The sequence below is a fragment of the Lathyrus oleraceus genome, chromosome 1, assembly GCF_024323335.1.
Source record: "Lathyrus oleraceus cultivar Zhongwan6 chromosome 1, CAAS_Psat_ZW6_1.0, whole genome shotgun sequence".
NCBI classification, from domain to species: Eukaryota; Viridiplantae; Streptophyta; class Magnoliopsida; order Fabales; family Fabaceae; genus Lathyrus; species Lathyrus oleraceus.
The window spans coordinates 124,442,992-124,459,784 of NC_066579.1; the positions used below are offsets into that span (position 1 = coordinate 124,442,992).

The window sequence follows — 16,793 nt, forward strand, 5'->3', positions numbered from 1 at the left end:
AGATTGCAGAGTCGGAAAGCTTAACAAGTTAGAAAAACTGAAGAAAAAGATTGCAATGGAAAAGAGGAAAAATTTATGGTTAATGTTTGTAATTGGTCTGTCATGGATGTTGATAGCAGCTATGGTTAAGTTAGTCTAATGAGTCTGTCATGTAATTGTTATGTCATTAGTGTTTTTCAGCAATGTAATGTTGAACTTGTAATGTGTTCATCAATGAAATGTAATCTGTTCATCAATCTTAAACTGTCAGTGCAGCATCATTATTTGATTAAACTTTCAGCATTCAATCTACCAATAATGACAGAAAAAAATTATATCATAATGAAAGAGCAAAATTGCAAAATCATCAGAAAACTACAGAACAATTTTATAGTCAGTAATTCTAAAGAAAATATGACATAGTAAACATATAAATAAATTGAAATATATTAATGTAGTCTATCTCTTAAACTTTTTCAGTGCAGAATTCAAGGTGAATGTAATTAAATACTTTGGCTTTTTCTTTAGGTCCTGCAGAATTCATGGTTTTGTTGTAAGATTAGTGCACAGACTAGCCATGGCTCTCTGCAGAATTCATGGTTTATGAAAAACAAGAAAAAAATGTGACAGACTAGCCATTGTGTTTTATAGACAATACACACCAATAATGTTAAACTGATACATTAGAATTGATCATCACAGTAAGTGCATATGTTTGTTACAAAAGGATTACAAAATACATGTCTTCAAAGATCAGTTGGCATTACAAAAGAGTTTTCCAAAAGGATTACAAAATACATAGCAGAAACATAATAATCAGTCCCTCATTTTGAAGTGGGTATGTCTTCATTTTCTAGTAGGGTAATTGGTTTGTCACTAGATATTCCTTCACCTGTTATGGGTCTTTTAAACCAACTCAACTTGATCCTCTCACTTTGCCTTCTTTTGATGATAGGTTTTTTTTCAACCCTTTTTCTGGATTGTTTTGTGATTGAGGCAGCCACACTAGATCCTGTTTGACTCATAATAGTTGGAACAGGCATATCAGTTGGAGGCTGTGGATCAGTTGGAACAGGCACATTTGTTGGAACAGTCATATCAGTTGCAGTTGGAGCAGGCATATCAGTTGGAGGCTGTGGATCAGTTGGAACAGGCACATTTGTTGGAACAGTCATATCAGTTGCAGTTGGGGCAGGCATATCAGATGCAGTTGGCATATCATTTGCAGTTGGCATATCAGTTGCAGTTGGCACATGTCCTTTTTTAGGTTTTCTCTACAATGTAAGACACAATGTATGGTTGTCATCACAATGCATATCACAATGAAGAATGTAAGACAAAATGTAGAATGTAAGACAAAATGTATATCACAATGAATTACCTTTCTTTTAAGTGCATTGGGATCCTGAGTGGTAGCCTTACAAGTCATAGCATTGTGACCAAAATTATCACATTTGGTGCACTTATATGCAACACCAGATCTTCTCTTCCTTGCACCATCCTCTCCACTTTCTCTTATCCTAATCTTCTTAGGTCTACCAGGACCATTTTTATATGCAGGTGGTAGAGGTGGTTCCATCTCAACTTCTGGCCACATATCTTGACCATTGATTGGACTTACTGAAAATCCATAACATAGTGCAAACTTTTCTCTTGTGTAACAAGCATCAACAAATTCATCAGGGTTTTGCTTTCTATAACTCAGAGCAGCTACAGCATGCCTACATGGAATTCCTACTAATTCCCAAAAATTACAACTACATGACCTTTTAGCAATGTCAACAATAAATTCATGTGTGTTGTAACTATGTGTAACCTGAAAAGTCTCAGCAATTGACCATGTTGGCAACCAATGACCACTCCTGAACACCTCATTATCTAACCTTCTCCTAGGTATTGGCATCACCTTATGTGGCCAATTTTCTAGTTTACTTGCAGAGGTGGATAACCTATTCATCAGATATTTTCTTATCCACTCACACATTGTGAGTATAGGTTTGTCCCTAGCAGCTAGAATGGTAGCATTAAAAGACTCTGAGATATTATTCATCAATGTATCACATTTAGGGTAAAAAGAAAAGGCATGCTTACACCAGCTTTTGGTAGGAACAACCATCAACCAAGTCCAAGCATTGGGATCTGCATTCTTCAATTCATTCATCTTTTGGACCCATGCCTGATAGTATGTGGCTTTAGCAGCTCCCATCATTAAATCTCTAATAAGGGCTCCTCCACCAAACCTTTTCTTGAAATTAGCATACAAGTGCCTAAGACATAATCTATGCTCAATAGTATCAGACAATTCTTCAAATACAGCCACAAGTCCCTGATACAAAATAGAAATTTTTTCAACATTTAGAGAATAGAATAATTTGCAACAGAAAGATAGAGTTAAATACATACCTTCTGTTGATCAGAGATAAATACATATCTTCTATCCTAACCAATGTCCTCCATTAGTAGTTGTATAAACCATCTCCAACTCTCCTTTGTTTCATTTTCAACCACACCAAATGCCAAAGGGAAGTATTGATCATTAGCATCCCTGCCTACAGCAATAAGTAACTGTCCACCATACTTGGTCTTTAGGTGACATCCATCAACCCCCACAAATGGTCTGCATCCATGAATAAAGCCTTTCTTACAGCCATCAAAACAGAAATAAAATGACCCAAACCTTGGTTGTATGGATGGACTAGGTCTTTCTACATTTATCTTCACAGTGTTGCCATGGTTTACCCTTCTTAGTTCTTCTGCATACCTCCATATGGAAGCATACTGATTGTCAGCATCACCTTCAATTATCTTCTTGGCAATTAGCTTAGCCCTCCATGCTTTTGCAACAGTAATACCCACAGAATATGTTTGCCTCATATCTTGGATGATGTCTCTTATCCTGACTGTATCAGAAGTTTGCATCCTCTTTACCACATGCTTGGCCACCCACTTTGAGCTAGCAGACTTGTTGTTCAAAACCCTAGCACATGTGTGCTTATGTACAAGTGTTTTTATAGCAAAAGTCTCCTTGTGGCCCACCTTAGAGCATAAGACTAAAAACCCACATTTATGCTTACACACCACCCTTACCCTATCTCCCTCATTTTTCACAAAAGAAATTTCCCTCCCATTAAGCACTGACCACTCACGGATAGCTGCCCTAAAGTCATCAAGTGTGTTGAATTCCATACCCCACTTGAATATAAAGTCTTTGTTTAGATGCTCTTTCCTAAACCTAGCATACTTGGGCCTTTCTTCATCACAAGAATCATCTGGGTCAGAACTATTCAACTCATCACTATAGTATACATCATCTGAATCCATACTCTTATTGGGCTCCTCCATACTGTTATTGGGCTCCCACCTAATAGGCTTAGTAACATCTATTCCTTCAAAACCATCAAAGTAAGCAGTAGCTCTTTCATCTTCACTGTCATCTAACCCTTCTACCTTCTCCTCATCTAACCCATCAATTCCATTATCAGGGGGGTGGTCATCATCATTCACACATTTAGGTTCCCTATCAGCAGGGTCCATGTTCCCAGTACTATGTTCAACATACAAATCTCCTTTCACATTCATTGCACTAAATTATAGAGCAAAATCATCAACAACATCATCTTTCCTAATCAGAAAAAAACCATCTTGAATTTCTAAAACTTTTGTCCATACCCTAACACAATCAGCCTTATACCCTAACCTACTCAACAACTTCTCAATGTTATCCATGTTCCAATTTGAAACATGTATCCCATTAACTGTCGTATCCGTACCCCCTCTGTATATAATTTCTTCTTCAAAAACCCTGTAAAATTCACCCCCATGGTGGAGTGTAACACTAAAGTGTTGTGAATCCTGTCAATATATTATACCCACATGTCAAAGATTGTTGATTTCAAAATTTTACCCTACGACATTGATGAACTTCAAATTTTTACTAACCTCGGACTTTGGACACTTCACTGAGCTCGTCTTCACTGAGCTGGATCGCTTCTTCGTATTCGCTGAGGTTGTCTTCATCTTCGTCTTCACTGAGCTCGTCTTCACTGAGCTGGATCGCTTCTTCGTATTCGCTGAGGTTGTCTTCATCTTCGTCTTCACTGCGGTCGTCTTTCTCGTTTGCTTCGTTCCCTGCATTCTTCTTCTTCGTCTTCGTCTTCCCCTGGAAATTTCGTCTTCGTCTTCCCTGCTATGTTCAGAACCCTAATTTTCTAAGGGGGTATTTGAAATTAAAAAGTGTAAAATGACACATAATCACTTTAACAAAATTAAAAATATGCCAGGTGTAGGACCTCTTATTAGATTCCATGCCACCTGGATATTAGGGGGTTCTATGAAGGAATCTACATAACATAAGGGGGGATTTACAAAAAATATTTTTACAGGGGGGTAATCCTAAACTCGCTAACATTACAGGGGGGAAAAGTGTATTTACCCCTAAAAAGATTAATAAGGAGTTGTGAGAGTTTTCATACGAAAATTCATAATTTAGTGGAAAGACGAAGAGGCAAGAGCTAGGGCATAGGAAGAGCATTCATTGAAAGAGAGCGTTGATTTTTTTTGCTAGAGTAATCAAAGGTAATGGGGAGAATAACCTTCATTAAGGGCTTATGTGTGAGGGTAGGGTAGAGGAGTCCTTAACCTGCAATATAGATATTGATTGTGATGAATTTTGTGGTTGTTATTGAGGAGTTTATATATTCTCCTAGTTTTATTGATATAAAATTCGTGTGAATTGGTGTTTGAAAATTGGATATAATGTATATGTGTGTTTCCACCGTTGTTGAATGTAAAATATTTTAGAGATATGAGTATTTGGTGAATTAGTGGTCAATTAGTGTGGTGATTAATAAAATTAGGGTTTAATAACAGTGTAGTTTGATTATGAGAAATTGAATGTTTGAAATAAGTTATTTTTGTGTTAAGAAGTGTTTGGATGGTTTTATAACAATAAAAGACTTTCCATGTGCGTTAAAATTGATTTTTAGGCAAAAGCAACAGTATAAGTCGAACCATACGTGTTGGGAGTCGACCCCAAACCAACCGAAAACAAATTTTTAAAAACTGCACAGTAGGAGTCGACCCATAACTGACAGTAGTCAACCCATATATGCTGGGAGTTGACCACAGACCGCCAGAATGTTTGTTTTTGTCTTTTGTTGCATCGTCCAACGATTTTGGTCATAACTTTCGTCCCATAAGTCCAAATGAGACGTCGTTTAAAATGTTGGGAAGCTAACGCGTATACCTATCTCATGAAATACATGATGAATGATAGACATTTGCATACATGAAGAGAGTGTAGTGTTATTTATTGGTGATTTATGTTGACGATGATGATGTTGCCATGTGAAATAAGAGTGTGACGATGTCATTATATTTTGAGGTGATATTGATGACTATTATGTTGTTGCATGTATGGGTAATAATATAATTAAGGAGATTGATTGTATACCTGAGTTGCACTAAATTATATGATTTTGTGAAAATGTGAATTATTATGGTGTGGCAATCCAGAGAGGGGATTACTTGAGTTGTCAGGGCATTATATTAAGATCAGATATGGGTCTTAACGCATTGATTTGATGTGTACGAGCATGGATCATTGAGTTGTGTCAAGAGGCATGTATGCTAGTTTAGAGAGGGGACTAGTGGCTTGTCCCAAGCTCAGAAGAGTGGGCCCATTGGTTCAGAAGATGGGACCCGGTTTCAAGAGGGACAAATATTGAGTTGATACCACATGCATATATATATATATATATATATATATATATATATATATATATATATATATATATATATATATATATATATATATATATATATATAAAGTTGCATTAGTCAAGTTGCATTGCATAATGAGTTATGTGCACATTTGTTGAGATGTGATTGGTTGATGACTTTGGGTGTGAGAATGTATGATATATTGTGAATGCACGAGAAATGTTTACACAATGATTCAATCACTGGTGTTCTAAGTTCAATTTATTTTTCTATTATTAATCACATAACTAGATTAACTAGATATCCAACTCCAATAAAACCTATTACTTACGTAATAAATAGATATCAATGAACAAACAATATAATACGACGAAAATGAAAAAACTAAGTACGCAATTACTACGAAATTAAATGCAAGAGTAAGAAAGACATATTACATCGAGATGTATAGTACTTCGGCGTTTGTTCTTGCTTTACCTACGTGAACTCTGAAGGTGAGAAAAACAAGAAAGGGGGGTTTGAATTGTTTTTGGAAAATAAGCGCTTTTTCAGAATAAGAACACACAGGATTTTATACTGGTTCGCTTATAACACAAAGCTACTCCAGTCCACCCGGCCAAGGTGATTTCGCCTTCAAAAAGGACTTAATCCACTAATCTTGAAAGATTAATACAACCAACGTCTAAGAGAAAGATCTCTTAGTCCTCCCAAGTATACGGACTGCGCAGAGTCACTTGAGGAATAAAATCAACTTAGGTAAAAACAGAATTTGTAATCTAGAGTGCTTCTAGAATAAAATAAATATTACAATAGTAAGAGCAAGTAAGAGGTTTCACGTTCTGAGCAAAAGCTCGTGAAAGACTGAGAGAGAGAGAGAGAGAGAATATTTTTGTGCGTTCAGGTGTATCTCTCAATGATGTTTGCCGTCCTTTATATAGAGGTGAAAGGACCGTTGTAGTGATGGAAAATATTTTGTCTTGATGAGAGTTTAATGCCTTAACTTCTGTTGTTTCTTGCCAAAACCATTTTGTCTCCCTGAATAACTTCTTTCTAGATATAGTTTCTTTCCTTTTGAAGTTGTAGTTGCCGTTACTGTTTCTGGATATGGAAATTTTTCGTCAATGTTACTATGTTAGTCTGAGATCTTTGAGATGTGACTTCAGAGCTTCTGATAGTCCTGTTCTTTTAGATTTTCAGTGTTGTCTTCAGATGACGTTGAGAGCTTCTGGTATTATGATATGTCGTTGCTCAGAGTCAGAATTTCTAGAGCGCGCTTCTTCTTTAGATGCTTCTGATATTCTGATATGCTGTTTTGCTCAGAGTCAGAACTTCTAGAGCGCGTTTCTACTTCAGATGCTTCTGATCTTCTGGTACTTTGTATCTGATTTGATTCTGTATCTGATGAGGCGATCAGATTCCTTTCTTCTTGTTTAGAGTCCTGCACACTTAGAAACTTTTCGTTAGAGTGCCATTTTTGGTTTCATCCTTTGTTATCATCAAAATCCTGGAATCTGTTGTAGAACAATTTTTGTTCTTACAATCTCCCCCTTTTTGATGATGACAAAACAAACTCAATTGACAGATGAAAACATTCAGATATAAGAGTTTATCAGATCAGATAGAAGTGAGCTCCCCTTGAGATAAGCTAAGGAGTTCAGAAGTTCTTACCCGAGCTTCCAATCAGTGAAGTTTCCCGATACCTTTCTGCAACTTTCTAAGTCAAAAAGTGTTAGATGGATTTATTTTATAGAATAGTATGTTTGCAGAGTGCTTAAGGCATTAGACAATTTTTCATCAGAGCTGTTTGATTTCTCCCCCTTTTTGTCAGAATCAAAAAGACTTAAGGAAAAAATAAGCAGGAAGAAATTATATATATATATATATATATATATATATATATATATATATATATATATATATATATATATATATATATATATATATATATATATATATATATATATATATATATATATATATATATATATATATATATATATATATATATATATATATATATATATATATATATATATATATATATATATATATATATATATATATGTCCAGATACGAGCAAAAACATCAGAGACAAAACACAAGAACAACAAGCAAGAAAACATCCTAGGTGCCTAAGGGTTGGGTGGAGGAGGCATCCTCTGAAGCAGTTGAGTCAGCAGATCCTGGATGTTGGCGTTGACTGTGTCTTGTTTATCCAATCTGGCGTGGACTTCCTTCTGCTCTTTCTGAAGCTCCTCAAGGGTCTTGAGAACTAGAGGGGCAAAAGTAGAGGACTCCCCTTGAGTCAGAGCATTCTATTCTTTAGCGCGGAGAGCTTCAGCTTCAGTAGCAACTTTTGCTTCAGCTTTAGGAGCAGCTTTTGCTTCAGCTTCAGCAGCAGCTAGAGCTTTGGCTTCAGCTTCCCTTATCCTCAGAAGTTCTTCTTGTCTTGCCCTTTCTTTTTCTTCCCTTCTGGCCTGTTCCTCAGCTTCTCTGGCTAGACGTTCCTGTAGTCTTGCCTTTGCGTCTCTGATAAAGTCGTTTCTGACTTGTTCAGAGAGGTGTTTCAACTTGAAAGCCTCAGAGGTCATCCAGCCAATGACTCTGTTCCAGTGTGTCCTAACAGAGGAGGGATCATCACTGATGCCAGAGTTAATGGTCAGAGACTTGACCTTTTCAAGTGATGCTCCTGCAAACAGCATAATTGCTTCCTCTAGGGTTGGCATGGAGTTTTCTGGTTCAGAGGGTGGAGGTGAAGAGGTTGGAGGGCTTAGGTTGAGGGTTTGAGGTTCAGCGGAAGTGTTTGGAGGGGAAATGTCAGAGGTGTTGGGGTCAGAGGGTTGAATGTCAGATGGAGTGATGGTTGGTTGTTCTGTGGGTGGTGAGGTTACTTCAGGTTCAGGTGGAGGTTGTTGTGGTTGTTGTGAGGCACGGTTTTGAGTTTGGAGTTGGGCTAGTGTGGGAGAAGCGGGGTCAGAGGGTTCTGTGTCAGAAGAAATGATGAAATAAGGAGGAGATTCTGGGGCTGAGGATGAAGAGGTGGTTTCATTCATTTGTTCATCTTCAGATATGGGTAAGGAGGTAGTGGCAAGGTTGAATTTTGGGAGTGGTTGAGATGTTCTGGTGGTTGAGGGAGGGGTTTCAGATTGGGTGTAAAGGGGTGTTGGTAGAGGAAGAGAAGAAGCAACTTGCTGTACAGAAGGAGCAAGAGAGACAGACTTACCAGGGGACTCATGCAGAGGTGCTGGGGGTCTTGATCCAGAGGATTCTCCTAGCTTTGCTTTCTTTGCCTTCGATGTCTTCTCAGAAGGTCCTCTTTTATGCCTCATGAAGTTGGGAGTTGTATCTGGCAGTTCGCTCAGCCTGAATTTTGAGATATCCACTCTTTCATCCTTCAGACGTTGGAGATAGTGGAGAATTGCCTCTCTGGGTTCTTCCTTGGAGAACAAATAGAGACCATGGGGAATTTTCCTCTGATCTTTTAAGGCTTCCCAAGAGGTGTCCAGAGTAGGTCTGACGTTGACCTTCTCCAGAATTCCCATGCTTCTCAGATTGCTGGAGTTCAGAGGCCTTCCAGTGTCGATTGCCATGTCTTCCATAAGCCTGAGTTTTACCAGATGGTCCACGAGACCATTTTCTATCAGCACATCTGAGAGGAGTCTTCCCAGAGGAATGTAAGTTCTGGGCTTCATGTGATTTCTGGTTTCTCGTACAGAATCTCTGAGGTATTTGAAGAGGAGCGCTTGGAGGCAAAGCTTCAGACCTTTATGAATGCAGTACAGAATACATTTCTGATATGTATTGATGTAATCTGATGAGTTTGACGTTGGGCGATGATGGATAGTTCCCAGAATGATTTTGAGCCAAACCCGGAGATTCTGATGAAGTTCCTTGTTCTTTGAGGGGTTGCCTTCTGCGTTCAGTTTGAAGATTGTTGGGTTGATTTCATGAGCTATGTATTTCTCCCTGAGATTGATGTTGTAAATTCTTCTTCCTCTAGCTTTCTCCATGTTCAGCAAAGCAGCGATTGACTTTTCAGTTATCACAATCTTTACTCCTAAAACGTAGGAGACGATGAAATGATCGTCAGCATCAGCAAACCTCCAGAATTCCTTAATGAGGTTTGGGTAAACTGGACCGTAGAGGCGTTGAAAGTAGTTTCCCCAACCTTGTTGATGAAGCTCTTCAGTGAGGTCTACGCCATTTCTTCTCATGTTGTCAAAGTCCACCAGGGATTCACACAGCACTTCCAGTTTATCAAAAGGTATTGCAAGGTTAATATGGGGCTCACAGTCAAGAATGTGAGGCTCTTTGTAGACTGGTGTTGTAGTTACGCCGGTAACCGTTGGAGTAGGGTTGCTTGTGCCTTGAGCTGGGTTGCTGGAATCCATTTGCTGAGAGTAGTTGAACACAGATTGTTGTTGAGTATCCATGGAGTTGATGAAGAACTGAGATGAAGATGAACTGTTTGCAGAAATGCCTGAGAGAACTTGGGTTAAGAGAGTGAGTGAGAGTGAAGTGTGTGCAAGTGAGAAGAGAGTGTTTAAATACCCAAAAAGGGGCGCATGCAAAACGACACACAAATCAGAGTTTAGCACAAAAACCAAGTTAGCACGTTTAGAGGGAGAAATGATTATGGCTCATAAATGATGTCTAATCCCAACAGTTCGCACACTGCTCGAGGAGATCTCAAGAGTCTATTCCTTGATTACTGCTGGACAGCTGTCTAGAAGTTCCAAGGTTAGACGCAAGTCACTCCACGTGTCTTGATGTATCTGATCTTTAGGAATACCAAACGATTGGTTCTTGGAGATTTCTAACTCAAATAACTTCTAATTAGGTAGAAGTATCAGAGTTAGAGGCAGAATCCATTTGTTTATGTCAGAGTCTCTTTTGACTACTTCAGAGACACATTTTTATTCAGGGCAGTTTTGAATGTTCAGATTTTCTAAGATAAAGAGGAATCTATCTTCAGCTAAGGGTTTAGTAAAGATATCTGCCCATTGATGATCTGTATCAATGAACTTCAATGTTACTATTCCTTTCTGAACATAGTCTCTGATAAAATGATGTTTTATTTCAATGTGCTTAGCTCTGGAGTTTAAAATGGGATTCTTACTTAGACAAATGGCAGCAGTATTATCACAAAAGATAGGAATGTTACTCTCGAAGATTTGCAGATCTTCTAACTGATTCTTCATCCAGAGCATCTGAGTCGTGCATAGTGATGCTGAGATGTATTCTGCTTCTGCTGTGGACAGGGCGATAGTTGATTGTCTTTTGCTGGCCCAGGATATCAGATTGTTTCCTAAGAGTTGACAATTTCTAGATGTGCTTTTTCGTTTCAGTCTATCTCATGCGTAATCTGCATCACAATAACCAGAAAGTCTATACTCTGATGTTTTCTCATACATCAGGCCCAGGTTAGGAGTTCCTTTCAGATATTTGAGAATTCTCTTAACTGTTGTTAAGTGAGTTTCTCTAGGATCTGATTGGAATCTGGCACAGAGACAGACACTGAAGAGAATATCAGGTCGAGTAGCAGTCAGATAGAGAAGAGAGCCTATCATACCACGATAGAGCTTCTGACAAACCTTTTTACTGACTTCTTCCTTTTCAAGAATGCATGTTGGATGCATGAGAGTCTTTGCAGAGTTTCATTCAGCCATGTCAAATTTCTTCAGAACATCTTTTATGTATTTGCTTTGATGAACGTACGTGACTTCTGAAGTTTGGTTGATTTGAATTCCTAGAAAGAACTTTAGTTCTTGCATTAAGCTCATTTCAAATTCAGCTTGCATTAACTCAGAGAATTCTTGACAAACAAAGGAGTTAGCTGAACCAAAAATGATATCATCAACGTATATCTGACATATCATGAGATCATTGTTAAGGTTTTTACAGAAGAGTGCGGAGTCAACTTTCCCTCTGATAAAATTATATTCCAGAAGAAAGTTACTTAACCGTTCATACCAAGCTCTGGGAGCTTGTTTAAGTCCATATAAAGATTTTTTAAGTTTAAAAACATGTTCTGGATAATTTGGATTTTCAAAACCTGGAGGTTGGTTGACATACACTTCTTCTGATATATAACCATTAAGGAATGCACTCTTGACATCCATTTGATATAATTTGATAGAATGATTTATAGCGAAGGATACAAGAAGACGTATAGATTCTAACCTGGCGACTGGAGCAAAGGTTTCATTGTAGTCAATACCTTCTTGTTGACTGTAACCTTGAGCCACTAGTCGAGCTTTGTTTCTGACGACTTCTCCTTTCTCATTCAGCTTGTTTCTGAATACCCATCTGGTTCCGATAACATGAGTGCCTCTGGGCTTAGGAACAAGATCCCAGACATCGTTCTTTGTGAATTGATCTAACTCTTCTTGCATGGCTAGAACCCGAACTTTATCTTGAAGTGCCTCATCACATGAAGTAGGCTCTATCAGAGACACTAGTCCTAGAGGAGTCTCTTCAGAGGTCTTGAAGGTAGATCTGGTTCTGGCCGGTTCGTCCTTGTTGCCCAGAATCAATTCTTCAGATATGTTGAGGCGACTTTTAGCTTTCTTGGGAATTAATGGAAGATTAATTTCTTTAGAATTTTGAATGGCAGTTGCTTCTGGAGCTTTGTCAGATCCTGCAAGAGTGATTTCTAAATCTGCAAAATTCTCAACTAGCTTTGACTTTTCAGGGTCAAGCTTATCGTCAAATCTGACATGAATTGATTCTTCCACAATTTTGGTTTCTGTATTGTATACTCTGTAGCCTTTAGAGCATTCTGAGTATCCTAACATAATACCTTTCTGTGCTTTGGAATTAAACTTGTTCAGATGTTCTTTAGTGTTTAAAATAAAACAGGAGCATCCAAAGGGATGAAAATATGAAATGTTTGGTTTTGTTCCTTTACACAGTTCATAGGGAGTCTTTTCCAGAATAGATCTTATGGAAATTCTATTCTGAATATAACACGCTGTATTTACAGCTTCGGCCCAAAAATGCTTAGCCACATTTGTTTCATTGATCATAGTTCTTGCCATCTCTTGGAGTGTCCTATTCTTCCTCTCTACAACTCCATTTTGTTGTGGAGTTCTAGGGCAGGAGAAATCATGGGATATTCCATTAGAGTCAAATAAATCCTCAAAGAATTTGTTTTCAAATTCCCCACCATGATCACTTCTGACTCTGATAATTTTAGAGTCAAATTCTTTTTGCACTTTGGAGCAGAAACTGGTGAATACAGAGTGAGACTCACTCTTGTGCTTTAGGAATTTCACCCATGTCCAGCGACTGAAATCATCAACAATGACTAGTCCATACTTCTTTCCATTGACTGATGCTGTTTTCACAGGACCAAATAAATCAATGTGAAGAAGTTCTAGAGGCTTAGAGGTAGTAACAGTAGTTTTCTTTTTAAAAGAAGTTTTTGAAAATTTTCCTTTCTGACATGCTTCACATAGAGCATCTGAAGAGAACTTCAGTTTAGGTAGGCCTCTGACTAACTCAAGTTTATTTAGCTGAGATAATTTTCTCATGCTAATGTGGCCCAAGCGTCTATGCAATACCCATTGCTCTTCGTGAACGGACATCAGACATTTCATATTTTGTTCTTTTAAATCAGACAAATTTATTTTATAAATATTGTTTTTCCTCTTGCCTGTGAATAGGACAGAGCCATTGTTTTGATTTATGGCTTTACATGTTTTTTGATTAAAGATAACATCATAACCATTATCACTTAATTGACTTATGGATAATAGGTTATGCATTAATCCTTCTACGTAAAGGACATCAGATATAGAGGGAAGAGTACCATTACCTATAGTTCTGGAGCCTCTGATCCTTCCTTTCTGATCTCCTCCGAAGCCTACGAATCCAACGTCTTTAAGTTCCAGGCTTTGGAACATAGACTTTCTTCCCGTAATGTGTCGCGAGCATCCAGAGTCCAGGTACCATGACTGGTGTTTGAACTTTGCTGCATAAGATATCTGCAACATAAACAATCTTATCTTTTGGTACCCAGAGTCTTTTGGGTCCTTTATGATTAGTTTTCCCAGAGTTTCTTATAACTTTGGGTTTTCTAGCATTATCAAATTTTTGTTCTTGTGTGTGTGTATAGTGATATGAAAATGGGGATTTAGGTTGGTCACTAGTAGAAGTTTTATCTTCCTTAGGATCATACACAATTCCTCTTCTATTGTTCTGACTGACTCCATAAATCATGGATGCCATTACACTCCTTCCTATCCCATTTTTCAGAAACTTTTGAAAGGTTTTTTCGTATTTATAAATGATCGTGTTTGAAGTTTGTGGAGCTTGAGATAACACTTCTTCTAGTTTTAAGCAATTTTTCTTTGCTGCATCTTTTAGTGATGTTAAAACTTTGTTTTCATCTTTTAGTTCTAGAATTGTCAGCTCAAGTTTGCCACATTCTTCAAATTTTTCTTCAAGACAGCCTTTTATAGCTTTAAATTTTTGTTTTAGTTTCTGATATGAGCTAAGAGTTTCAGACAGGCATGATTCTAGGTCAGATCGAGAGAGTTCAGAAAATACCTCTTCTGATTCAGATTCTTCATCTGAGGTGTTCCTGAATGTGGTAGCCATGAACGCCACATTGGCCTGTTCATCAGAGTCAGATTCTGATGAGTCAGATTTACTATCATCCCAGGTAGCCATTAATCCCTTCTTGGTTCTGAGGGGATTTTTCTTGAAGCTTTCTTTTCTGGAACTGTCTTTCTTTAGCTTGGGGCATTCATTCCTGTAGTGACCAGTTTCTTTACATTCATAACAAGTAACATCTTTGTTAGTTTTACCTTTTGAGGTTGATTCTGATCGATCCCCTCTGGGTCTTGGTCTTCGGAAGTTGTTGTTCCTCTTTTTCCAGAGTTGTTTAACTCTTTTGGCCAGGAGGGACAATTCTTCTTCATCATCAAAATCTTCCTGTTCAGAGTCATCCGCATCTTCTGTTTCGGCCTGGAAGGCTTTGTTCCTGTCAGATTTGCGCCTTTCAGATCTGGACTTTAATGCTACAGATTTGTTCTTCTTCTGAGGCTCATCTTCCTCTAGTTCTATCTCATGACTTATGAGTGAACTGACAAGTTCTTCCAGACTGATGTTGTTCAGATCCTTTGAAAGCTTTAAGGCAGTGACCATGGGTCTCCACTTCTTTGGCAAGCTTCTGACTATCTTCTTGACGTGGTCTGCAGTTGTGTATCCTTTGTCTAGAACTTTGAGACCTGCAATAAGAGTTTGGAATCTAGAGAATATTACCTCTATGGCTTCGTCGTCCTTTATTTTGAAGGCTTCATATTTCTGGATTAGAGCCAGAGCCTTTGTTTCTTTGACCTGAGAGTTTCCTTCATGAGTCATTCTCAGAGAGTCGAGTATGTCTTTAGTTGTTTCTATGTTGGTAATTTTCTCATACTCGTTGTAAGATATGGCATTGAGAAGTATCGTCCTGGCTTTATGATGATTCTTGAATTCTCGCTTCTGATCATCTGACATCTTACTTCTGGGAACTTCAACTCCAGCATCTGTTACAGGAGGTTTGTATCCGTTTGTGACAATGTCCCAGAGATCAACGTCATAGCCTAGAAAGAAACTCTCAATTCTATCTTTCCAGTAATCGAATTTCTCTCCATCAAAGACATGAGGCTTAGCATTGTAACTGTCTCTTTCATTTGTGTGGGCCATAGTTTTTCTCGTTCTGGATCTCTCTACACTGTTAAGTGTTTGATTAGAAAATCAATAACAGAGCCGAAGCTCTGATACCAATTGAAGGTGAGAAAAACAAGAAAGGGGGGTTTGAATTGTTTTTGGAAAATAAGCGCTTTTTCAGAATAAGAACACACAGGATTTTATACTGGTTCGCTTATAACACAAAGCTACTCCAGTCCACTCGGCCAAGGTGATTTCGCCTTCAAAAAGGACTTAATCCACTAATCTTGAAAGATTAATACAACCAACGTCTAAGAGAAAGATCTCTTAGTCCTCCCAAGTATACAGACTGCGCAGAGTCACTTGAGGAATAAAATCAACTTAGGTAAAAACAGAATTTGTAATCTAGAGTGCTTCTAGAATAAAGCAAATATTACAACAGTAAGAGCAAGTAAGAGGTTTCACGTTCTGAGCAAAAGCTCGTGAAAGACTGAGAGAGAGAGAGAGAGAGAGAATATTTCTGTGCGTTCAGGTGTATCTCTCAATGATGTTTGCCGTCCTTTATATAGAGGTGAAATGACCGTTGTAGTGATGGCAGATATTTTGTCTTGATGAGAGTTTAATGCCATAACTTCTGTTGTTTCTTGCCAAAACCATTTTGTCTCCCTGAATAACTTCTTTCTAGATATAGTTTCTTTCCTTTTGAAGTTGTAGTTGCCGTTACTGTTTCTGGATATGGAAATTTTTCGTCAACGTTACTATGTTAGTCTGAGATCTTTGAGATGTGACTTCAGAGCTTCTGATAGTCCTGTTCTTTTAGATTTTCAGTGTTGTCTTCTGATGACGTTGAGAGCTTCTGGTATTATGATATGCCGTTGCTCAGAGTCAGAATTTCTAGAGCGCGCTTCTTCTTTAGATGCTTCTGATATTCTGATATGTTGTTTTGCTCAGAGTCAGAACTTCTAGAGCGTGTTTCTACTTCAGATGCTTCTGATCTTCTGGTACTTTGTATCTGATTTGATTCTGTATCTGATGAGGCGATCAGATTCCTTTCTTCTTGTTTAGAGTCCTGCACACTTAGAAACTTTTCGTTAGAGTGCCATTTTTGGTTTCATCCTTTGTTATCATCAAAATCCTGGAATTTGTTGTAGAACAATTTTTGTTCTTACAATCAAAAATTGTTCTACAAACTCTTCAATGGTTTCCCATTGGAACCTGCGTAGTTCCTTATTATTTGAAAAATATTTCCAAGAGTTTAAACAATCCACAATCCACGATACATTTGAGAAAATAAATCTCCTATTTGGATTTTGACTTGTATACAACACACTTGTCAAACTCTTCTACGTAATATTTGCTCGAATTATGTTTCTTGAATATTCCAATATCACCAATTATTCCCCAAGCCTTTGTGTGCAACTATCAACCCCTTGATC

The 16,793-nt window shown here is 37.9% G+C and overlaps 1 protein-coding gene across 1 annotated transcript; it reads right to left on the reverse strand.

Moving 5' to 3' along the window:
- Positions 1 to 288: 288 nt before the first annotated feature.
- On the reverse strand, positions 289 to 3,558 carry LOC127095170 (uncharacterized). Its single transcript, XM_051033901.1, has 5 exons — positions 2,485 to 3,558; positions 1,361 to 2,305; positions 914 to 1,253; positions 452 to 510; positions 289 to 354 (listed from the first exon to the last, which is right to left on the reverse strand). The coding sequence occupies exons 1-5, from the start codon at positions 3,556 to 3,558 to the stop codon at positions 289 to 291; spliced, it is 2,484 nt and encodes an 827-aa protein (XP_050889858.1).
- Positions 3,559 to 16,793: the final 13,235 nt, after the last annotated feature.